Source organism: Apostichopus japonicus, chromosome 5 (genome assembly GCF_037975245.1).
Source record: "Apostichopus japonicus isolate 1M-3 chromosome 5, ASM3797524v1, whole genome shotgun sequence".
NCBI lineage: Eukaryota > Metazoa > Echinodermata > Holothuroidea > Aspidochirotida > Stichopodidae > Apostichopus > Apostichopus japonicus.
In genome coordinates this window covers 1,496,515-1,522,056 of record NC_092565.1, presented here as the reverse complement: position 1 = coordinate 1,522,056, position 25,542 = coordinate 1,496,515, and the positions used below count along the sequence as shown (strand labels likewise).

General features: G+C 40.5%; 1 protein-coding gene and 1 long non-coding RNA gene across 3 annotated transcripts in view; one reads left to right on the top strand and one right to left on the bottom strand.

Moving 5' to 3' along the window:
- Positions 1-25,542, top strand: part of LOC139967266 (uncharacterized) — a 386,449-nt gene that overhangs the window by 172,876 nt on the left and 188,031 nt on the right. The window lies entirely within an intron of this gene.
- The window catches only part of LOC139967255 (ligand-dependent nuclear receptor corepressor-like protein), a 41,553-nt gene that overhangs the window by 13,903 nt on the left and 2,108 nt on the right, over positions 1-25,542 (bottom strand). Inside the window, exons 2-3 of one of the 2 annotated variants that reach the window (XM_071970855.1) lie at positions 24,173-24,238; positions 7,903-7,988 (exon numbers count right to left, since the gene is read on the bottom strand). In XM_071970855.1, the coding sequence (XP_071826956.1) occupies positions 7,903-7,988; positions 24,173-24,238 (152 nt within the window). The remainder of the gene's footprint in view (positions 1-7,902; positions 7,989-24,172; positions 24,239-25,542) is intronic. The other variant, XM_071970856.1, reaches the window with a different exon arrangement.

Genomic DNA, 25,542 nt, shown 5'->3' with positions numbered 1-25,542 from the left:
AGTATGTACTACTCTATCACTGATTGTCTTGGCACTCACAGCAAGCAGAGAAGTGCCAGAGGATTGGAAAATACAACATCAAAAGGATCTGTTGTTGTAGTTATTTCAATAATGACCTACCTTCAATGAACAACATAAATTAATGCAAAATATAAAAATTTAATAGACTTGCCTGAGCTATATTGAAGCAAGGGAGAATATTTATGAAACTATTAACTATAACTATGACATTCACAGAATTGGAAAACAGTTCAAACGGTAAACACGATATCTCAAGAAGGAAAGCTTGGATCAATCTCATATTTTGAGATTATAGAAGTTGATTATAGAGTTGAATGAGAGCAAACAGTGTGAGATTCCTTCAAGAAATGTTATCTCTATGATTTCATATCTCTTTTAAAGACCAACTGTGGAGACTTTTCGATGAACATAAAATCCCACCATTTTGCACGAATGTAATCCTTAACTCACTCCAATTACATTGCTGTAATTAACTTTACCAATTTCGGACGTTAAATACGTGAAAAATGGGAAGAAAAGTCACATTTTTAGGAAACCTATTTCAGACATTCCTGAAACATTCCTAAGATATCAGGTGATCATGTGACTTCACTGTTGGTATACCTCACTCACAACAATACTTTTAGTGTGTAAAGTTGTATACTTGAGCTGCCAAAAACATCAACGATATTACTCCTTTTTCCCTGAAATGCCACAATTCTGTGTTGTTGGAGGTTGCAGTTATACCTCAGCCAACAAAAGCATCAGCTTTTTTAGCTTTCCGAGTAGAAGAACCGACGTAAAACGCCGTAGACTTTGGATCAATTTTGTGAGATCCACGCGGAAAGATTTATCAGCACCCGGAGTATCTCATGCCCATTAGTCCACATGCATGACCCTGCCTCTGTGTATGCTGCTAATGTCTCATTCTGCGAAAATTATATACTGTCGACAGCTGTGTCGGGCATAGCTAATGTGAAATTGACCCTTTCAAGTCTCCTCGTAAACACGCCCTGGACGTCCTCACATGTAACATTATATCACGCAATTGACAGTATAATATTTACTGTAAGAGATGACCGTGTAAATACTACTGATGTCAGTGGTATATACTGTGCCTAGGGTAGCACTGTTAGTACATATAGTGAGTTACAACTCTCGCCGGGGTTGGCCCACAGCATGTGTAAATAGTCATGTTAGGATTTCATAGCATTTATCTATTTCATTTGTTGTATTCCAGTATCGTGAGCTTGTGATACATGTGTTATATTGTCCGTTATATTTATTCCGGCATCTGCATGGTCCAAGGAGTTGAATAAAAACGGTTCTATGTAGCGATTGGACGTTTTATTTCGTTAGTGACTGTCTTGTGATTGTGGGATGTTACTGGTCAAGGCCTGTTTCAACTAGACCTAACTCTATGGAATTACACAGAGTCACGGTAGTATTTCGCCCAGGATTGAACGAGAAACGTGGATTTGGATATTCACTGCTAAATTTGGTTTATTGAAAGGATACTTTTTCTGTGTTTGTACTTTTGGATATTAAAACGAGTAAGTACTATGTTCAGCTGAAGCTTAGTCATTGTATATTGCTACCCTGGTCGATTCGGGTCAGCGTCTTCTCGTTGTTGTTCGACTATGTTTAGTGTCTTTTTGGTAATTCGTTGACAGTAACGTAAGCCATTTTCCCGTCATATATCACACATGAGGCATCTTTAGGTCTATTCTTCTGTTCAGTTTGCGGCATCTTGCGATCAAATTGTATTACGGAATCGGCAAGCTGCTTGCATTGTCTACAGTTTATTGTACCGTACGTACCTATTGACGCTCTGCTATGTAAACGATGCCTCCATTTGAGTGGATATTTTGCTAATAAAATAACCCATTTTACTAACTTTTCTGCTTAAAATTGTCTTAAAACTAGTTGCTTATTTGTATGTGTTCCTGTTAAGCTAACAGCTTTTCAAACGCTCGAAATTGAAAGTCAAATACAGTACAATTGTTCGCTATCTGTGTATAAACAGTGCCTATTTCAGCGTTTGATTTTCGCGGTATACCAACAATGACGTCACACGGTGACCAGAGGCTCCTTTGGGTCAATCTCTGTTTTCAGACATTCCAGAGGTACATATCACGTGACTACCCTAAATGTCCTTTTTTGTATAGTGTTTTTGATGGGTTATAGTAGGTTTTCGAAGATGATTTTTTACACATGTTGATTATGGGTATGTAAACTTCCAAATTATTGGAAAATCCCCCCAAAAAATTTTGTCTCCATAGTTGGTCTTTAATGACAAAGAAGACTGTTCTAAGATTTTAAAATCATCATTATTTTACTACAGTTTACAGGCTATAGATTTGGTATTTTGTATAGTGTACAGCATTCATATTTACATGATAGTTTGTAATGTGGCAAATACAGGATGTAATGTTGATTATACTTCAGTGAATACATTTCAACCCTTCATAAATATATCAATTTGAACATCTTCATATCATATATTTGCACATAATGATATCAAACATCATTGAAGCACAGAGTTGTAGCACTTTACTAATTTGTAGGGGTTACAGTGCTTCACATTATGACACAGGTGTACATACTGTCGGAAATGTTGTTATCCAATTAACCAAATCAATTATTCAGACCACCACCGGTCCCAACATGTCCAGTTACTACTAGTTTCCTTGTGTTAATGTTTGTACAAATCTTTGTTCTGAGGAGTTCATTAAACAGTAGAACTTATACTAAAGCTGTTGCATAGGTGACATTTAAACACACTGGCAACAATAAACAACATGGTTGCTTACAGTGGGAACGAGAAACAACAACAGCTTTTAAGTTTGTGAAATCAAAAATTATTTTGAGCTTTGTAGAATAAGTCATGACTTAACTGTAATGACTTTGTTCAAGCTGTGATTAATCTCACCTGATGTAAGATTCCTATCTTTTTTCTTTAAGCTTTCATCTTAAATAACTTTAAATTTTGTGACTTATTAGGCATTACCGGATTCTTTTTAATGATAAAAACATGCATAAATCATACAACACTGTAATAAGAACTTTCTTGATGTCAAGTGAATATGTCAGTTGCACCACCCATCACTCTTTAGTCAGTGCTCACACAATGAATCCTTTTAGACTTAAATCACAACTCTACAACCTAACTTCCTCCTACAGTAATCAAACCAGATTAAATATGAAGGTTAAAATTATGCAGACTCTTTCAGGAAGTGTAGAGCATTCATTCTCTGACATTTTGTGCTTGAGAAACACTCCATTAGCCTGTAGCAGTTTTAAGTATCAAAGACAGAGTAGCATGGTTATGCAGCGCATTGTATGCATTCATCCATTCACAGGATAAGACACTGCACTAAAGAAACTGTGGATGAATTCAGCCTTCAGCTGAGCATCAAAGTCAACTAGTTTCATATGCTGATGGAGCAAAGTTGAATTACAGCATAAATAGGCATAATGAATGGGTGGTTATAATTTCACAATTGTTGGGCTGCATATAGATTTAATACTGGCATATTAAACACACAAATGGTGACACTAGGTTGTTCAGTGTGATGATGAACAATCACATCGGAATAGAGGAGTACTACTAAATACTGATGAAGGTAATGACATGATCCACATGTATGGTTGTAGCTGAGAAACATCAAGGATATCTTTATACCTCTATCAAGGTACAACATTATGGACATAATAGTAATGTGATTAGCTTATTTCATACACTGTGAGGAGATGTTGGCACATTACCACTGCTGGTCTGTAGAGATGATACTGTTGATATTGATTCAGTATTACTGCAGGGAAACCTTTCATTAAACAATGTGCATAACATCAAATGAGTTTATCTGACCTTTCCTAAAGTTTCATGTTTGTTTAGACAAGTAAAATACTTTCCCAAATGCAATACACTAATAATCTTCTAAAGTTAGAGCCATGTCTTTTGTGTGAGACTATATATGGCATGGAAACACAACAAGTGGATATCCTGTCTGATATAGCTCTGGTTTTTATAATGCCAATGTACTTGAGTGAACCATTTCATAGTTACTAAATGGTTCAGCAAAGTTTGTATTGTTTTTAAAGGAATTTAATAAAATCAAGATACATCAGTGAGATTTATATCGACTAACCCCAAGTTAGGACTTGGAAATAGTCAATTACTGCATAGCTAAAACTCTGCTTAGCTATATATATTGCACCTCAGATATAAATACTGTAAGTGCTGTGCAAGAACATTTCTCGTATGTATTTGACAACATGAAAACTGCTTGCATCAGTTTTCTGTGTTAAGGAAGGAATACCACCATTGTTGGTGAATATCAGAAGAAGGCCTGACCACTTTGGCAGTAACATGCCTAAAGATCTGTTTTTACAAAACGTGCAAATAATCATGAAATATTAATATATATACATTTCTTTTATCATGAACAAACCTTAACAACAAGGTAATACCAGGGGTAAATGTTTAATACACTGTAGAAATGAGATGGGGTGCTTTTACACTAGATCAGATCTTGACCTCAGGATCTGATCCTGATGTCAAAATCACAGCTGTAGTGTAAACTCAGGTCAGATCCAGATCTGATCCTCCTATTTTGATGCTGGCAGAGATCAGGATCTGATCCGGACTTCAAGATCAATCTTGCAATGTAAAAACTCCCGGATCAACAGTGTCCCGAGATATCCGGTGACCTCATTACGTCACATGCATTCTTGTGTGATATTCCAGTCCTTCAGTCACATATTCATCGTCACGTAATCTCCCGCAACTAAATCTCTACGTAGTCACTTTCCGAATTTTGTTCCCGTTTTGATCGCTGGATTTATCCCTATTGTAGGTGCGATTTTTCATAAAGATTTGTTGAAGCTTTCAAGTTAGTTTGAAATTCTGTAACTGTGTTGAACAAACATTCCCAGCATATGCTAGCTTTGTGTTCGCCCCAAGCACATAACACTACAGTATCTGTATAACTGCCATTGCAACTAGCATTTGAATCTCCATCTTCATACTTTGATAGTTTAGCTAGTGTTCCTGCTTGTATCATGCATGTGCTAATTCCTACGTAGATTGAGCATGTGTAAGCCGTACATAGCGTAGTACTGTTCCCCTTAGGCTTTGCAACCATGAACATGCCAATTTTGCAGTATACATACTCCGCAATCTGCGGCTGTGCATGATATATTTCCAATCCAATTTTTTACCAACATCCGGTGAATTGCGGGGAAGGATCAGGGTATAACTCAAGTGTAGATGCGTCCGGATCAATGCATAAGTTTACCCAGGATGGAAAGATGATCGTCTGATAACATCAGGGATCTGATTCGGATCTAGTGTAAAGCACCCTATATCATTTTATGTAACACTATTCTGTAAATGTATGAAAGAGTTTTGCAGCAGATAATGCTAGTGACATTTGGCAACACTTAGACACAGCAAGTTTGATATTGCTTTGGAGATCCAACAATAATTAGGTTCTCAGAAGCTGCTTTTGACTCCAGATGTGGAATTCAAGACCTTGCTCTGATGCAAGGTTTACTTTTGCAGATGTGTTCAAATGCTGTTTTAAAGGAAGTCTGCAAGCTCTGCTGACCTTTGTGCTCCAAATCACACACATTAGGTTCTTTACTAGCATTGCATACAAGTTTGAGATACCAAAGACATGCATACATATGTGGTAATATTCTGAAATATCCATTTCATAACCCTATCAGTGGCAGAGAAAGAAATGTATTAATTCTGTTCATGAAGTGATAACTGATTTGTTCTAAGTTATACACTTGACTTGTCAATTAAGTAAAGTGACCATTCTTTTAAATTTATTTTGCTTCATTAACAAAATTGACAAGCTTTTTACAATATCTTCAGTATATATATTGTAACCAGATCCAGTTTGATGTCAGTATCAGTTTTTGAAGAATGCTATTTGCCCTACTGTAGGACCAACGAGGTGCAATATTGTAACATGCCTGACAGTACTGTACTTCTAATGTCCTCAGTCAGGTTGTATCTGCAATACATTGTAGGCTGTCACTACAGTGGCAGTGGCATTGATAGGCAGGTCGGGCTCTGCCACTCTGGGAAATTATGTCACCAGGCCCCCCTCATTTTACTTAAATCATGAAAATGAGAAGACATGGTCATTCTCATTCACATTTTCCCCCTCCCTCAGCCATATGTACCCCATCCCTCAACCACATGTACCCCATCTCTCAACCACATGTACCCCCTCCCTCAACCACATGTACCCTATCCCTCAACCACATGTACCCCCTCCCTCAACCACATGAACCCCCTCCCTCAACCACATGAACCACCTCCCTTAACCACAGGTACCCCCTCCCTCATCCACATGTACTCCATCCTCAACCACATGTACCCCCTCCCTCAGCCATATGTACCCCCTCCCTCAACCACATGTACCCTATCCCTCAACCACATGTACCCCCTCCCTCAACCACATGAACCCCCTCCCTCAACCACATGAACCACCTCCCTTAACCACAGGTACCCCCTCCCTCATCCACATGTACTCCATCCTCAACCACATGTACCCCCTCCCTCAACCACATGTACCCCATCCCTCAACCACATGTACCCCCTCCCTCAACCACATGAACCACCTCCCTTAACCACAGGTAACCCTTCCCTCATCCACATGTACCCCATCCTCAACCACATGTACCCCCTCCCTCAACCACATGAACCACCTCCCTTAACCACAGGTACCCCCTCCCTCATCCACATGTACCCCATCCTCAACCACATGTACCCCTTCCCTCAACCACATGTACCCCATCCCTCAACCACATGTACCCCCTCCCTCAACCACATGAACCACCTCCTTTAACCACAGGTACCCCCTCCCTCATCCACATGTACCCCATCCTCAACCACATGTACCCCTTCCCTCAACCACATGTACCCCATCCCTCAACCACATGTACCCCCTCCCTCAACCACATGAATCACCTCCCTTAACCACAGGTACCCCCTCCCTCATCCACATGTACCCCATCCTCAACCACATGTACCCCCTCCCTCAACCACATGACCCCCTCCCTCAACCACAGGTACCCCCTCCCTCAACCACACGTACCCCATCCCTCAACTACATGTACCCCTTCCCTCAACCACATGTACCCCATCCCTCAACCACATGTACCCCCTCCCTCAACCACATGAACCACCTCCCTTAACCACAGGTACCCCCTCCCTCATCCACATGTACCCCATCCTCAACCACATGTACCCCCTCCCTCAACCACATGAACCACCTTCCTTAACCACAGGTACCCCCTCCCTCATCCACATGTACCCCATCCTCAACCACATGTACCCCATCCCTCAACCACATGTACCCCTCCCTCAACGACATGTACAGTATGTGGTATGTAATATAATATTTAGCATGCAATCCCTTTCATGATCTTTAACAAAAGTTTTCTTTAAACTATGGATATATTCTGATTCTAAATTATCTAAGCTAAACTCTTCTAAAGTTAAAATTCCCTTATTGGTGGTTTAAGATTTCAGACCACAGATATGACCCAGAATAACTTACATAATTGACCTGCTCTATTTATCCTCTTTAACAAGATAAAAGTTCTTATATGGGACATCTCAACTGATATGCTGGTACTTCTTGGATGGCATCGGATGGAATAGTCCAGAAAAGCAAGTCCAAGCTACAGCAATCTCTGCATACCTGTACTATGCTCAGCTCTGTGCTAAATACTGTAGGGTGTCCAATTTGTTCAGTGGTGACATTTCAGTATTTAATTAGGTCAATTGTTTTTTTCAACCACCTGACAATAATCCTGCTAATATCATTCTCTACAGTATATGAGCTGCTGGGGTCTACCTTGAAGATTGTACTTTACCTGCACAATTTCTTGTCTGGCTGCACAAAGTGCACAGTTTTCCTTGTCTCCCTGCCAATCATCAGTCTTAAACTCATCACAGGCTGCTGTAATGTAAGACAAAATAGAACGTTAAAAATCATCCATAAAAGACTTTTGCAGTTTACACAACATTTACAATTTTAATTCTCTGGATATCTCTGATAGTATTCACTGAGACTTTAAGCCATGTTAAAAGTAGGGATCAGACCCCAGGCTCATTGCTCAGCATTTAAAAACAAATTGATTTTATTGTGTGATTACATTACACCCTGTGCTTGGTCTCACACCCGTTTCCTAATCACCAAATAAGAAGTTGATGTTCACCAGACAAAGTGAATTAAACTCAGAAAGAAATTTGCTAGTTCTCTTTTTATTTCGTTGCTCATCTCTCTTGCTATCTTTTTCTCAAAGTCCTTTTACAAGTTGTGTTCTGTCTTACACTAATTCCCCACTCAACCTTTCTCTCTGAAGAACAGTTTACAACTCATCAACTGTCTTTACAAAGAAACTATTTTTTTAACTCTATGCAATACTTGAATAATTTTACAGAACAAAACAGAAAGATTGGGCAAACAATACAATGGCATTTTGAAAGCATTTGTTATATTACATAACTTAGCAGACCGTGCAAAATGTCTAGACTGCTTTACTTTCTGGAACAGTTGAGGTTTGTTTACTACTGTATGTGACATATAGACACATACTGTAGATGTATTAATAAAGACATTCTGCCACCTTGCAACCATCACTTTAATAATTGTTATTAATAATGAGGCTCTACATGACATAATTTACACTGTGAAATACTTTTACAACTTAACCAAAGCAAATTTCATCTACTATAAATATCTAGAGAAAATGGAAAATTTTGAGTCCATTTGAGATAACCTTTTGACCCCTTGAAGCTCAAAGGATGAAAACTGGTAAGGGCCTGATGAGTGTTTTAAAGTCAGTGTGTTAAAGATTATCAACAGATTGAAGTCGATTTCTTTCCTGTATGACTGTATGTTTTGTTGCAGACTTAATGTCTGAGCCTCTTCACAAAACTGAACTGAATTTGACCAAACTATATTCACTAAAAGAAAATCATAGCAATGGAGAATTAACAGGTTCATTTGCAGCTTTAATTTGTAGTTATCATATTTAAAATAAATTCAGACTTTGACACCTGTTAAACTCATTTGAACTTTGACCTCTACTAATTTCAGTATGGTTATTAACTTATTGCACACAACAAGCTGGATCTACTTACTAAGTATGAAGTTCAAGAAAGATGTACTTCTTGAGTTATCGTGTTTACAAGATTTTCAGACTTTGACTTATATGTTGACCGCAAATGATCTTTGACCTCCACCAATTTCAATATGGTTCTCCTACTCACCAAGCTATATATCTGTATACCACATATGAAGTTCAACAAAGATGTACTTTTTGAGCTATCATGTTAATAAACTTTTCAGAATTTGACCTCTGTTGACCTTCACAGAAATAAAAAGGTTTCTTGTAATTATTAAGACGGATCCACATCCAAAGTATTAAGTTAATCCACCATGGAGTTTTTGCCATTACCATCGCATGGATTTCTTTCGCCTCCAGCATGGAATCAAACCAGAATGAAAAAATGCATCAATTGAGGTTTTGATGACTTCATTGCACTAGGCTTTTGCTTGTTAGTAAATTGAACTAGCTATACTTGGCCTGAACGCCATTTTGATACAATCATATTATGGCATGATAACTACAGGTCAGTCTAATGTACTTGGCAATACACACACACACCTCTATCAAAAACAATAGTGGTCTTGTACTCTATGTTATGCATCTACACACCAAGTATGAGAAGAATCCATGATTTCTACCATAATAAATCATGTTTTAATGGTTGTCCGGCCTGGACAAATATTTGAAAAGTACTCTAGAGCTATTTCGCATCCGCGACTAAAAATCTACTCGCCAAAATTCACTCGCCAATGCATTTAGGCAGATAAATGGTGCTACGTAATTGCACATTGGAAAATTATGTTTCTGTGCAGTATGAAATTTAAACTTTTTTCCACCAAAAGTAAGTTTTGAACAAAGTAAAATATGTTGCAGAGTCATAAATAAGCAGCTAGGCCCACTGTAATGTCTCAAACAATTTAAAATAGAACATCTGCAGAAATACCATATGAAGATAGCTTGGCTTAGACCTGTAACATTAGGGTTGTACTAGTATACACATTACACTAGGTATATACTATACAGTTGGTAGGTGTGAGCCAGTCCTAAGCCCTCAGTATACAGTACCTCACTGCTACTTTGAACCGTTACTCGATTAGTGCGACTTTGTACATTTTCCCAATTACTAATCTTGTTTTTTAGCTGCAGATTGGTGCATGAAAAAATATCACTATTACTCCATTACACTGCCTAAATCAAAGCGATCTTTTACGCATTGGAAAGCTAAGGTTGAAAGAGAAACTATGATCCAAAACATCCTAGCAGCAACAACAGCAAATTAGTCTCAAAACTCCTTAAATTGTTGTATATTTTGCAAATTATGACTGATAGCCAGTGGGCAAATGCCCTAAGAAATAATTGAGGAGATGTTTTGCCATCTTGAAATGTATTGGTATTCTGACTGGTATTCTTCACGTTGTTGTGTTCAAGTGTAACAAACCCAACTTCACTCCATCGTTGCTGGCCTAGACTACATAAAATTGCCAATAGGCCTAGCCAGGTTTGTTCGAGTTCTTATAATCACAAACGTGATAAAAAACGAACTTACAAGGCCTAGCTATATGCTGAAACTGATGGAAGAGACTACATAACTTGAGATCAACAGCCGATCGAGACACAGAGATTCCAAAACTTACTGGTTTGGATATTTACAAGTGACGAGCTTACCTGTCTCCTCACAACCTTAGCACCTCATTCTACTGTGCCTATAAAGTCCTGGTAAAATAATAACACTGTGCGCCCTCTATGACCGGACTCCCCCCAGTCACTCCTCCTTTCTCATGAGACCATTCCTTAAAAGTGGCCTCACGGTCACGGGAATAGGGGTGGCTAGAACCCCCAACGACTCCCGTCGAGCTAACTCCCTAAGGTGAGCCCCTAACAAAAAGTCACTGACGCCTTCCTAGCAGGGGGGAGTGTAACCCTCCCCGCGCAGCGGGGGAGGGGAGACACTCTCCTGAACCCTGCAGGCGGAACTACCCCTTATCCTAACAAGGAGCCTAATCTTGTAAGACCCGACACTTGCTAACCTTAAGACAACTTAGGTGAGAACGCATACGAAGAAGAACATGTAAGATAAACGCATACGAAAAACACAAAGTTACACTCACCGATAGACATGGCCGGTGACTCTCTAGCAGTTGTTGGCTCTGTCTATCTGGTGTGGTGCCTGGAGTCGTGAGTCAAGTCAAACGACCGCTCCCCCGTCCGGCTGTGTCCCACCCACCTCGGGGAGGAAGGCGGGAATGGAGACAGGTAAGCTCGTCACTCGTAAATATCCAAACCAGTAAGTTTTGGAATATTTACTTCGCTCCTCGCTTACCTGTCTCCTCACAACCTTAGCACCGAGTGGCACTGCCCGATGGTGGCAGGCCCTAGGGGTGGGACCTGTTACCCACCGGACCTTGCATCACCGCGCTACCAAATGCCGCCTCGGCATGTAGCGTGTCAGTTAAGTAGCAGGCGACGAACGTAGTTGGTGTTCTCCACGCTGCCGCCTTGAGGATGTCCTCTATCGGGATACCAGCAAAGAGAGCTGTGGAGGCCGCGACCCCTCTGATGTCGTGAGCTCTTGGCCAGGCAGCCCCCGTTGTGAACGGGCGTATTGTCTCCACTAGCCATCTGGATAGGGTATCCTTGGAGGCCGATGTGTATTGGTCGTGGTAGGATGAAAAGGGAAGTTGTTTGTCTTAACTTCTCTGTCCTGCTTAAATTCAGTGCCCTGACTGGGCACCATCGCTTGTCCTCAGCCACTGATGACAGGGTTTTGATTTCCGGGATGAAAATGTCCCCCGGCAAGAAGGTCAAGGCCTGGTTCTTGGCAATGAAGGATAGGTCTGGAACCATCCTCACCCCATGGCCCTCGAATCTGATGTGGCTCTGCTTGGTTGTTAGGGCATGGAGGCAACTCCTCCTTCTCGCCTACGCTACCGCAATGAGGAAGAGTGTCTTCTTTGTAAGGGCAGCCAGGGACGCGTTTGCCATTGGCTCGTACGGTGGACCTGCCAGGGCATGCAGCACTGCTGAGAGCCCCCAGGAGGGGCTAACCGTCTGACTCGTGGGCGGCGATTAGCCATGCCTTTGATGAGCTGGGCGATGTCTGGGTTATTGCCCAGTGTGGAGCCGTCTGGAAAGCCCTGGTGGATGGCAGCGATAGCCGACCTGTAATTCTTGATTGTAGAGACCTGTTTGCCTTCTGCGAAGAGTGAGAGGAGGAACTCGGCCATCTGTGCTATAGAGGCCTTAGTAAGCAGTATCTGTCTAGGTCGGCACCACTGTTCGAACTTCCGCAGACGGGAATTGTAAGTCGTCGCGGTCGTTCCTCTTCTAGCGTCGGCTGCCATCGCGGCAGCTGCCTCCGAAAAACCTCTCTGTCGTAGGGAAGACCGGACAGCTTCCAGGCAACTAACTGCAACCCTCCTGAGAACCTGCCTGACCATGCATAGCGGTGGGAAGACGTAGGCCTCCATGTGGTCCCATGGGAGGGACATCGCGTCCGTGTGGTAGGCCTGGGGATGGAACCGCCTGGAACAGAAGGTCTGGAGCTTGCTGTTCGTGTATGTTGCGAACAGATCTATCATGGGCTTTCCGAAGATCGCAAAGATTCTGTCGCAAGTTTCCTGTTCCAGCGTCCATTCGTTGGGGTCTATATACCCCCTGGACAAGGCGTCTGCCATCACGTTGAGCTTGCCTGCAATGTGGAAGCTCGTAGGATCATGCCGGAGTCCTAGGCCGCTGTTATAACCTCCCACGCTAGTCGGCATAGCCTCTCTGAGTGGGTGCCCCCCTGTCGATTGATGTAAGCCACCACTGTGTTGTCCGTGAAGATCGTGGTTATCGTTCCCTGTACAGTACCGCCAATAAGTAACTTTGTAAAGATTAGCGCGATTCAGCGCAAAACGCAGCTTAACTGTAATTAACCCCGCTCCAAATAAAGGAACGCTACTTTCCCCGCACTCCAAATAAAGGAACGCAAATTCCCCAGGCTCGCTATTCACCACCGACACAATGGGAGTGAACCGATCCATACAACGCTATTCATAGAGTGGAGGTAGTGCTGGGCGATATTTGCTTTTTACCGTCACGATAAATAGTTCAAAAGTTATCGCGATATTTCGATATTTACGATAATTTCCCCCTAACAGAATTAGTGAAATGTCGAGCTTTGAGTGGACGGAAAAAGAGATATATATGGAGGGGACATTCAAAGAGAATATCTGAAAAACCTTACGATGTTTTCCACAAATACCGATGCTTAGATAAGTGCTCACTCACAATCAACGAGCCTCCCCGAAATTCGCTCCGCTTACGTAAAACTTCTATATATAACACGTGGAAAAACACAAGATTTTACACACATAATTCCCACTGACAAGGTCACAGACGTTACAGAACATAAGTAGGTCATCGACATTCGAACTTGACAACAAGTTGATCGCACCATGGGAACGACACAACAAATTGAACATGTTACATTTTCCCGCCATCTGGACGCCGAGTGTATTAAATTTGGTGTAATATGCAAATTATGAATGGTACTGTGCTGCGCGAGTAAAACTTGTTTTAAACGAGAATAGTTTCGTGTTGAAGGGGAAAACCTTTCTTATACGTGTTTATTTTATTCCCCGATATGTTCTGGTTACCAGAAGTAATAAAAAGCAAGAAGGAAACTTCGTGCCTTATCCTTTCGGGAAATTCGGGGTAACATATCATTTTTAGTAGTAACATTAGGCCTCGTGTTTTGTGTGGACTTTAGGCACATTAGGCTAGGAAACGTTGCACTGATATATAGAGTACTGTTCATAGGCTTACGAATACGAGACAAGACTCGGTGCATTGGATATTGTTCGCTGTTTCGCTATGTATAGACGTTCCACTGACAATAGTTTCTTGGCGAGTTGCCAAGTTTAACTAAGAACAAGTGTTTCACGCACATTGTAAGAATGTTGTACAGTATTGTAGCATGGCAAATCATCAGACGACAGTTCAAGATACATGCTTAACACTATCCCTTCTCTTGACAGAGTATAAACCTTTGGTCTTCCTTCTACCAGCGACGATCGATATTCTTTTGTTACCGGATTGGAAGGAATTAAGTAGGATTACAGCCATTGACCGTCTGACGGTAACAATGAACTTCACACTTCTAGCGGGCATGAATAGAATTTAGGGAAGCCTTCCTACGGAATCTGCGCTCTGATAAACAGTTCCCCGCAATTACCCGCATTTTAATGCGGGTTTTAACAAAAGATAGAGCGCGGTTAAATGCACTGAGAGCAAAAACAAGAGAGCGGTTTACCAAGTTACTTATTGGCGGTACTGTACTTGCCTGTTGAAGGTCTCCAGGGCTCTCTTGACTGCCATCATCTCCAGAATATTGATGTGGAGTGATCTCTCTGTTGGGGACCACGTTCCCCAGGCTGTGCGGTTGCTCCAATGAGCCCCCCATCCGGTGAGTGAGGCTTCTGTCGTTACTGACGTCATTGGTAGCTCTATTGTGAAGGGTACCCCTTGACTCCAATTGTCTGGGTCGAGCCACCATCGGAGGTGTTGGGTGATCTTCTCCGACCTGTAGATCGGTGTTGTCATGTCCGGATCTGTGGGGTCTGCGGACTTCAGAAGGTGCAGTTGTAAGGGTCGCATGTGCAACCTGCACAGTCGGACTACTGTACATCGACCAGACTGGCCATGAGTCCCAGGGCTCGGAGCCACGTCACTGTTGGTGACTCCTGATGTGATATGATCTGCTGCGTGGTCGTCCTGACCGCAGTGATTCTTTCTTCTGAGGGTCGGGCTACCCCGACGGAAAAGTCCAGTATCGCCCCAAGGAACTGGATCGTCTGGGTTGGAGACAGTCGTGACTTTTTTTTCGTTTACCTGTCGTAGCATGTCGCGTCAACGGGCATGGTGGTTTTAGGCTTCGATGAGGCCCTCCGTCTCGGGGATCTTGAGTGCGATCCGGATCTATCCCTTCTGGATCTGTGGGAGGTCTCTCACCCCCTGCTTTCCCGGGTCGGAATTTCCGTAGGGACCCGCCTCTCCGGCTCCCTGCTATGGGACCGGCTCCGTCTCCGCGACCCTTCGATCGTCTTCTCTTTCGGACCCGAGCTCTCCATGGCCAGAGGCCCGCGCTCGGTGGGTCTGTCTTGCTGCGACCCGGACTGAGACGTAGCCTCTAGCCTGGCCGAGCCGTGCCTCTTCTTGGGAGGTCTTTTCTTGGCAGGAGCCTTGCCTTTGCTCCTGCCCTTCCCTCTGGCCATAACCAAACCGGACGTCGCCGGGGCCGTTAGGGGTATTCTTTCTCTCTCTCTTTCTCTCTCCTCTCTCTCTACCTCCTTCTCTCCTTCGGCCCTCTCCTGGCCACTCTCCTCTTCCACTCTCTCAACTTCACCCTCCTCCTCTCTCTCTCCCATCTCTCCTAAATCCTATGGGGCACCGATGGCATTCGGGATCGAATCCAGCTTGCCCTGAAGCTTGCTTCGCAGACTCGCAAGCCACTGATCTATATCCTGCCACTGGGCTGGCGAGAACTTGGTGCATACCAGGCAGGGGTCCCGTCTAGTGCAGTTTCTGCACTTGGGACATAAGTCGTGCTCGTCCCAGGCTCTGCCTGGCCGAAACATCGAGCAGTTGATACACTTCAGTTGGTTACGAGACATACTGAAAAATACTCGAATTAAGGAAAGACTAACTCTTAGAGCTTAGAAAACAAACAATGGAAGCTAACAAGAGAACGGGAGAAACCTGGGGAGGGAAATAGGCTAACAGAGAGTAGGTGGTACGTAGCGTAACTAAGCAACGGTAAACACGAAAACGCTACGAAGTGGTCTAACAAAAATCAACGTCAGCTGAAAAAGAACATGAGAGAGCGATATATATGAGCAGACATAACGGAAGCAATACGAGTAAACATGCTATGAACATGAAAATACACAACAACACGCCTATAGCGTGGGGGAGGAAAATGGCGGGAAACCTAGGCAGTTTTCGGAACTGCTACCCCCACAAAAAAAACCCGAAGGCGGACAAGCACTAAGAAAAACAGTCCCCAAAACCCTCCCTTTCAACAAAAAGGATACTTATCGGTCTGGAAATGACTGCAAAACTCCTAAGAATCCGAAGCTAGAAACTTCCAACAGTCGTTAAAGAATACCAAGACAAATTTCAAGGGAAATCTTTCCACAAGAAAATTTTGCGTGTAGACACTTTTAATGGTAGAATAAAAAAAGGGGGAGTGACCGGGGGGGTCCGGTCATAGAGGGCGCACAGTGTTATTATTTTACCAGGACTTTATAGGCACAGTAGAATGAGGTGCTAAGGTTGTGAGGAGACAGGTAAGCGAGGAGCGAAGTAAATTTTGTGAATTCGCATTGAGTTCAATGGTGGTCTAACTAGGTGACAGTTAAGTTTGTAAACGGAGCCTGGTCATTTCCCCGACAAAAACCACATCCTACAACTACATGAAGTTTTTATTTGGCAGTTAATCTCGACAATTGCTAATTGAGATGAAAAACTTCCAATAGCACTGCTCTATACATGTACAGTACACCTTCATGGACGTAATGTGTGAATGTAGGCACCTTATTGACATGCTGAAGCCTATGAAACTTTGTTCGCAAAATTTTATTTGGTTCTACGAATGCCCATAAGGAAATTTCCAATTGCCAACAGCCTCCATTTCTTATGAGGCATAATGCACATGTTATTTAATAGACTGGTCGGTGGGAGATACGGTAGATTATGAAATGAGGTTTCCACAATTTCCCCTTCTTGAGATATTGTGCTTACAAGGTTTTCACATTTTGACCCCAAATGACCTCCACAAAAACCAATAGGCTTCTTCTACTTAATGTGGTACTCCTTCACACGAAGTTGATCCAAGCTTTCATTCTTGAGATATCGTGATTACAAGGTTTTCACAATTTGACCCCTGGTGCCCCAAAATGACCTTTGACCTCCACGAAATACCAATAGGCCTTTCTTCAACATAGTGGTTCTCCTACACACGAAATATGAGATCGGTCCAAGCTTCTTTTTTACAAGTGAGGCGTCACACACACACACACCCATCCTCATCTAGGCCATGGGCTGAAGCCATCTAAAACACTCTTTCGTTCACATGGCTGCTGGGACTACTCAACTTCAGTTTAATAAATAAAAACATAATTTTCTTAATCTATTACTGCTTGTTCTTTTTAAAAATATTTGCACATTTGAGAGAAATTAAGTAAAAACCAGATTGGTTAATAAACTGAGCAAATTATCAGATTGACTAATCAGAGTCCTCTATGTATGAGTCTCAATCACAAGTTGTGAAAACTTGTGATTGAGAAACATATGCACTGTACAATGCATTATGCACTTACACTGTGTTACATTAACATGCAGTGTTGTATTCCTGTATGCTGTCGGAAACATCTAATATTATATACCCTTTTCTGAGGCTAGCTTTGTGAAATTTAAGGATTGTTGTATGAGATGGAAGTCCATTTCAAGTTCATAATGGAGAAATTGCTGCTAATTGTTGGTCAGAACTCAACCTAATAAACTGTTCTTCACCTACTGATATCACTCGTACTCGTACTAGTCGTATTGTTGGCTATCATAGGGAGTGTTACCAACGATTTACTGACATTTCAAAGCTCTCTAAAGCAGAACAAAGAAGAGATTTGTCAAGTATTCAATCTGGTGAGTACATTTATATATATCATCTTTGAACAGGGCATGAATTTGATCCATAAAAGTAACAAAGTTGTCCGTGTACCACTTCCACTACAAAATTAGGCTTAGGCCTATGGGGCTTTGAAACGACTTCAGGATCCCAAAAAAAGAAGGTTTGAATAACAGTCTACCTGTCTGTCCCATAACCTGGTATTCTCTGCTCTTCCCAGGGTCTTCTCTGCCCCACCCCCTCCCACCAGGGTTTCATCTAGAAAGGGATGATTTAGGTGAGCATTTGAAATTTGTGGCCGTGCAGTTAGATCGATGTAATTTTATGACGAAGGCGTAAATGCGAGCTCGTAGGGCTTGCGTTTTTGACGTGGGGTCCGATAAAATTTTACTATCAAATATATACACATTTCGCTGTTTTGAAGTTTATATATAGCATGGCTTTGATATAATCACAAAAGCCTAGGTTGTTATTTTAGCCGTGATTTTCGAAAAATGACCCGCACACACACACAAATAGGTCAAAGTAATATTGAAGTTTTGTATCAGAATTTCTATATGCTGTGAAGTCAGTTTATAATGTTGTCCCCATTTTCACAAACATGTCTGTGCTGTCACTGCTGTGCAAATACTATTACTTATTATCAAGAACAAAATGGAGGTTACATTCAAAAGAAGACAGAAATATGTGGCTCTCTTATTAAACTACCATATCAACAATATATTCCCCCTTTTGCCATATTGAATTATTATTTTGCCATATTGAACTTTTAAGGTCTATCATACTAACCATAAAACTCTCATAAAATTCTGTATGTTGATACTTTATCAATACAGAAAGGGGATTGATGGTCTTTGGCTGCTTGTTCACTTCTTGAGGAACACCATCATATTGCCCTGTGTTAATTCAATTAATTGTCTGCACTAGAGAACTCAGCTGTAAAAAAATTACCAGTGATGTTGGGGAACTAAACCTGGAAAGGTTAGCATACAGTAGTCTTTAAGGGGTTTAAGCTTTTAAATTTGTGCACAATAAACCAGGAATGAGCATTAAGTGTTGGTTGAAACTTTTGTTCATACTAAATCTATACTTTTAACTGACTGTCAATTTTTCTTTTCACACAGATAATGCAAGTGATATTCCAGATGATAAAATTACAGAACCACCAGAACCTAAAAAAGCCAGATTGCGATTGAGAAGCCACAACTACTAAAGAGAATTTGTTCATGTGTACAAAAATGGACTGCCATGTACAGATCTGTGTCGTTGTTCTGACTGTGATAATAAGTTTGCTTCAAATGAAGTTGAAGAGGAGGAGGTTGATATTGACGAAGAAGTGATTTAGGTATTAAATGCTTAGTTATATTATTCAAGACCTTCAAATTTGCAATTCTGCATGAGAGACGACATGATGGAAAGTTGCCATGTCTAAATTCCTGCAAATTTTCATGAATATGTGCAATGTTCTTCATAGGTCCTGTTGTATGACGATGTATACATACTGTAGCTACTACAGTAGGTATATTAAATGTGTTCAATTGTTACTTCAGTTTAACAATAATGGTAAAAAGGAATTTATGCACTGGTGATGGTTTGTGCCTGTGCTGTCTTGGATTGTGAACATAATTTTGTAAGTACACTTTCAAACTTGAATGTAGGCACACCAATTAAATCTCTTTTGGTCAAAAGTGGTGTTAGCTTTGAAAATCTTGTTTTCCAGGGAATCTCCAACTCAGTTGACTCTCTGAATGGTTATATAAAATAAATTATCATTGTACCACATAATGTCCTCACTCAGTGCATGTTGAATGTCTTGTTCAAAAAGTGTAACAATAACTAGAATATATACTGTCACTGTTCATATGTATGCCGTTGACCAAATATGCTAAATGCTTGTTTTTAGTTACACTTCTTTATTCATAAGGTATTGGCCCTTTATAAAGTAACTGTAAAAAGAAATGCTTCAAAAAATTTATGATAAAAGATCTTTTGCAATATTAATATAATTCAGAACTGAAACTAACACACCTTTCTCGCCTTCTTTACATAACACTTTATGGTTTACATTGGAGCCTCACTCCCATATGCTTTCCTCATTTATAAACTAGATTTATACATATCCCCTCCTTACACCACCTCACCCTTCCCCACACCTTCCCAATCCCTTAACTTTGCCTCAATATTTTCAAATAAAGAGGGGTAGGATTTTAAGCACCATTTTATATGTATATCCATGTCCAGCTACCAAATATAGGTATGGGAATTGCAGTACATAGGATTGGGCTGGGGAGAATGATGTTTGGCACATGATCAGAAGTTATGACAGATTTTCCATGTATATAATTACAATGAAAAGCATCGCGAAGTATATAATTTTAATTACAATTTTCGCATAGCAATATGCAATGCTCTGATAAACTGAAATGGACAGCGCCCTATTCTGTTTTTAGTGCTTTATGACCTATTAGTAGACCCCCCCACTAAACAAATTATCATTCCACATATGTTCAAAATAGCCGGCGGAACCTCAACATGAAGGTAGATTCTCCTTCTGATCAATTTTATGGTATTTATGGCATACTCTATTTTTTGCAGGATATGTATGGAGAAATTGCCGCCATTTTGGCCTAAAAACATTAATGTGCAACAATGACGCTTAAAAGAACAACTGATTTTGGAAAATAATACATATTGCTAATAAATTAAATTGGGTTTCATGTAGACCCCGGGATAGTGCAACGAAAGTTAATTTTTAGATCACTTTTCCTACTTCGGCCCATGGCCTAATCAGCCTGCGTGACTGCATTGGTTACAATTATCATCAAAACCTAAAAGGAAAATCTACTTCACATGCTGATTGTGTGGTTATAACCGTATGTGTGCATACAGTATTTCAATCTGGCTAGTACATCTTGCACACAGCATTGAATCAAATTCTTTTAAAATTTATGCAGACAGTCCAAACATCTCCTACAAAGGCTGTACATACATGGTTAAAATTATGCAGTTTTAAGAGTTGCAGGTACTTTATTTGAACAGGGTGTCTAATCACACAAATACCCCTACATACACTGCAGTGCAACATTTTACTTAAATGTAATACTACACATGATAAATGTGTACAATTTATACTGGGAATTAGTGTGCAGCTGACTGTTCAGTCTACCCACAATAAAAACCAAAGACTAATACCTGAAGATGGTGGGATCACTTGAGAGAAGAAAATCAGCCAATTATGAAGTTAGGAATAAATCACAAAGATTTTACAAATTTATTTCAACAAAGTACAACAACAATACTGATACAGATCTGTCAAACAGATTTGATAATGGATCAGCCGTGTGCATTTACTATGTAAATCTTTATGGCAAATTTTTAAATTTCCCATAAGTTCGGATTACAATATGTTTATTGAGAGCATAATCCAATTCCATCCCTCTTGTGAGGGACGGGCATCAGTGCACATACTGTACTGCTTTTCTAAAATATCCTACTGTAGTGTGATAGTTGTTAGTGAAATGACTATTTTCTAGTTTACACAATATTTACCGCAATTTAAAATTAAATATTGCATAAATATCATTAATTACTAGTAGAGCAATGACAATGTTGAGTGTTTCACAATTTATTATATAAACTCTATATATATATTAACTTGAAAATATTTCCTAATATACTTGAGACATTGTAAGTTCAACCCAAAACAAGAACTTAATCACTGTTTGATCATAAATTGGAGGTCATCAATGTCCTTGAGAGACAGACACTATTTGTTGTGATGGACAGACAGAGTGACTGAATCTTCAAAGGAGAATTATGTTTATAATTTTTGAATACAACCTTTGACATGAAAAGGATTTGGGGGAGACAGTTAAATGTTTATCTTGCGCCGTTTGTATTAAACCAACGACCTAGAATTGTAAGGGATAAATAACTGTTGAGTGAGGGACAGACTCACAGTGCATTCTGTACTATGCAAATTATGTGTAATTTTAATCAAGAAATGCTGCACCTTCATTGATAGTATTATCAGTACGTTAGACAAATCTACATAAATGTGTGTATGCACTGTACATACTGTACTGTTCAAATTTAATGGGATAAAGTACATGTTTATTTTGAAACATGACATACAGTAAGTTTTGTTGATTTGAAAAACCAGAAATGAAGAGAGGACTAATTGCTGTTCAGACAATCAAGATGAGCTTTGCAGGTCATCTAACCAACCACCACAGGTAGATCTTTGTAAAATAACCCAAAATAGGTCAAGTTATGACATATTGGGATCGTCCCCCATAACTTTGGAGATACTGAAATAATCAAACAGCTAGGCCTACAGAATGACCCACGGGTCACACACCAGAAGGAAAGTTTTACTGGCCCAAAGCATGTGTTCTATTCATCAAACGTACACATCTCTCCTATTTAGTGTACTGTTCATATTGATTGTCCTTTGTTATTTTCCCTCACTTTTTTGCGACAACCAATTTGCTGTTGGGAAAGCCACAATGTAAGACCCAGTTAACCGATGGACAAGGAGAAAACTTTCTTAAAGATTGTCTATGTCTATAATGTCAGATAATTACTGTACAACCATTTTAGTTACTGTTGGTTATCTTAAAGCAGGTCAGGGCATTGTCGTCAACTGTTACTATAGCACTATTCTAATGGTGCAGTAGCTCAAACCATTCAATTTTGAGTTAATGAGAATTGCTCCAGTGAAGATACGTGTACACTCTAATATTGTTCCAGTGAGGATGTACACTCTAATATTGAATTAGTGCTGTCAGATGCATTCCAATGTTACTAAAATTGATTGCTACGACATCGTCAATTCACTTTCAAGAACATGTGGTATTGGAAAGAGGAGATAAACTTTGAAGGTTTCACATAATGTCCTGTAGTGACCCCTAAATGACCTTTGACCTTCACTTCCCAATACTAAAGGTAGCCCAACATCCAACGAACATTGTGTCCAAGTTTCAGTAATATGGGTTGCTCTGGGAAAGAGGAGATTCAAGGTTTTCACACAATGCACTGTAATGACCTGTAAACGACCTTTGACCTTACCCTCCTCGTGGTCAAAATAGCCCAACATCTAACTATTATTGTGTCCAATTTTCATATAATTCAACCAAAGAATGAGCATTCAAGATCACTTGACAGACTGTTATAAAGATTTCCAGGTTTGACCTCAAATGAACTTAAATCCAAAGTCTCTCTAAACCCCGAAAGCAGCACTACCCAAGAAATATTCAAGAACATGTGGTCCTCTGGGAAAGAGGAGATAAGATTTGAAATTCACAAAATATTGTGTAGTGACCCCCTCTAACACCTTTGCCCTTCACTACCTGGTGGTCAAAAGTAGCCAACCATTCAATGAACATTGTGTCCAAGTTTCTTTCAAACCCATCAGAGAATGAGTGGTCCAGAGCACTTAAACAACTGTATAAACAGGAGATAGATACATATGTCGATAGATATAGCGATAGGATAGATTGATAGATAAAATAGATAGTACCGTAGGTAGGTAGATAGGTAGGTACAGTAGGTATGTACATGTAGGTACATAGATAGATAGGTAGGTAGATAGGTAAGTAGATAGATAGATACAGTAGGTAGGGTAGATAGATAGGTGGGTAGGTAGGTCAGTAGGTAGGTAGGTCAGTAGGTAGGTAGGTAGATAGACTGACAGACAGATTGATGGTGGCAGATCACCAAAACTCATAGATGGTTTGAACTAATAATTTAACCAGGGATATGTTCGTTCTGTGCAGCCTCAAACATAAGAAGTGATTGCATTTTGGTATTTGATAGGACATTACATGCATGAGCCCTCCAAAATATTATGAAATTTAAAAGAAAAAAGCATTTGTATAATTGTATACTGTATTATCCTATGATGATGATATAGGAACGATAAAATAGGTAAATCTACACATCCTGGGGCATTTACCCGCCCAATATGACATTGATTCAGCTTGTTGGTCTTGAAAAATCGTTTTTACAAGCTCTTTTCAACCTCGTCATCGAAAAAGGCCTTTTATATTCCAAAAAAAAAAATATCAGTTATCAAAGCCATCTAAGCTCTTTGGTGGTAAAATGAGAAAGGGAGGCCATTGAGTGCATATTAACCAGGGAACAATTGAGTTCAATATTGCATAGCAGTTTTGAGGGCTTCGAACTTTGTCTCTTATAACTACATACAAAAACTGTGATACACCTTTACACTTGTACAGTACAGTAATTTGCCCATTTTGCATACTATTTTGCGAGAGATACTAGGCCAACGTGTTAACTTTCCTGCGTCTAATGTTACCGATTTTTGAAGACTTGTTTCGTCGTCCTTCACTAACTTACCTTTCAAAGGTGACACCTCGTTGATAAATTCAGCACCAAAGATTCCTTCTATGATACTTTCAAGGCCTGCAACATTAATAACGAGAACAGTTTTATGCAATCAGATATTTATATTGTGGCAGCCAACAAAATATTATACAACAGGAAGTTGGAAGGCTTGGCACATGTCATATGGGATAACAAACTCCACATTGAGATGTACATACAAAAACAATCACATTTGATATTCCAATAAAAAATGCATACATATACTGTGTGTACACGCCAACATACTGCAAACAGTTCTAGGAAGTTGAGAACAACAATGTTAAGTGGAACCTAACATAGCCTACACAGTACTACAGTTACAATCAGATTCAAAATACAGCACACAATCTGCTCAATTATCATACATGTCATCAAAGAAATTGCTGTGAAGAACCCTACAAAGTGTCCCAGATACACATCTGTATGCTACAGAATACAACATTGCAGCAACCTTAATCATAATAAACATCAGTACAGTAGATGATCGTTCTACTTCCATGAGAGCAATTAATATGACAACATTTAATAGGAAAGGTGTTTTAAGAAATGTACTTTAAAGAAACTACCAGGTACTTGGGAAAGTTGGCCTAGACTTCATCTTGTTGGTAAAGTTGAGTGATTGCCTCTTTTGCACTTAACCTTTGGCTGAGGCGACAGGGAGGGGGGGGGGGCTGGAGTGGGGTTTTCATTCATATCCAATGAATTGCATGGAATAGCACTTTAGAAAGTACTGTACAGTAATTGGTTCATATTGTACAGTGCACTATTCTTACTGTGTCCATCTTTAAATAGATTTCATCATTTCCCAACAATTTGCCATCTCATATGAAGCTACTTGTGATGCCAATGTTATTTTACCTGGCAAAAGTTACCATTCACAGCTTTTTCAGTGATCAACATCCTTGTATCTCGTGAAATTAGCGATGGGCATGGTAAAACACTTCAGAAAACAAGTTTTGCAGGTGAGGACTGTATGTGTACAGTAGCAAGGTAACCTATTCCACCAGGACAGGGATGCTAGGTGCCTTACCAGAGGTTGTGAATTAATCATGTACCACGAAGCAACACCGGGACAGGGATGGCTAGGTGCCTTACCAGAGGTTGTGAATTAATCATGTACCACGAACCAACACCGGGACAGGGATGCTAGGTGCCTTACCAGAGGTTGTGAATTAATCATGTACCACGAAGCAACACCGGGACAGGGATGGCTAGGTGCCTTACCAGAGGTTGTGAATTAATCATACCACGAAGCAACACCGGGACAGGGATGCTAGGTGCCTTACCAGAAGTTGTGAATTGATAACGTACCACGAAGCAACACCGGGACAGCGATGCTAGGT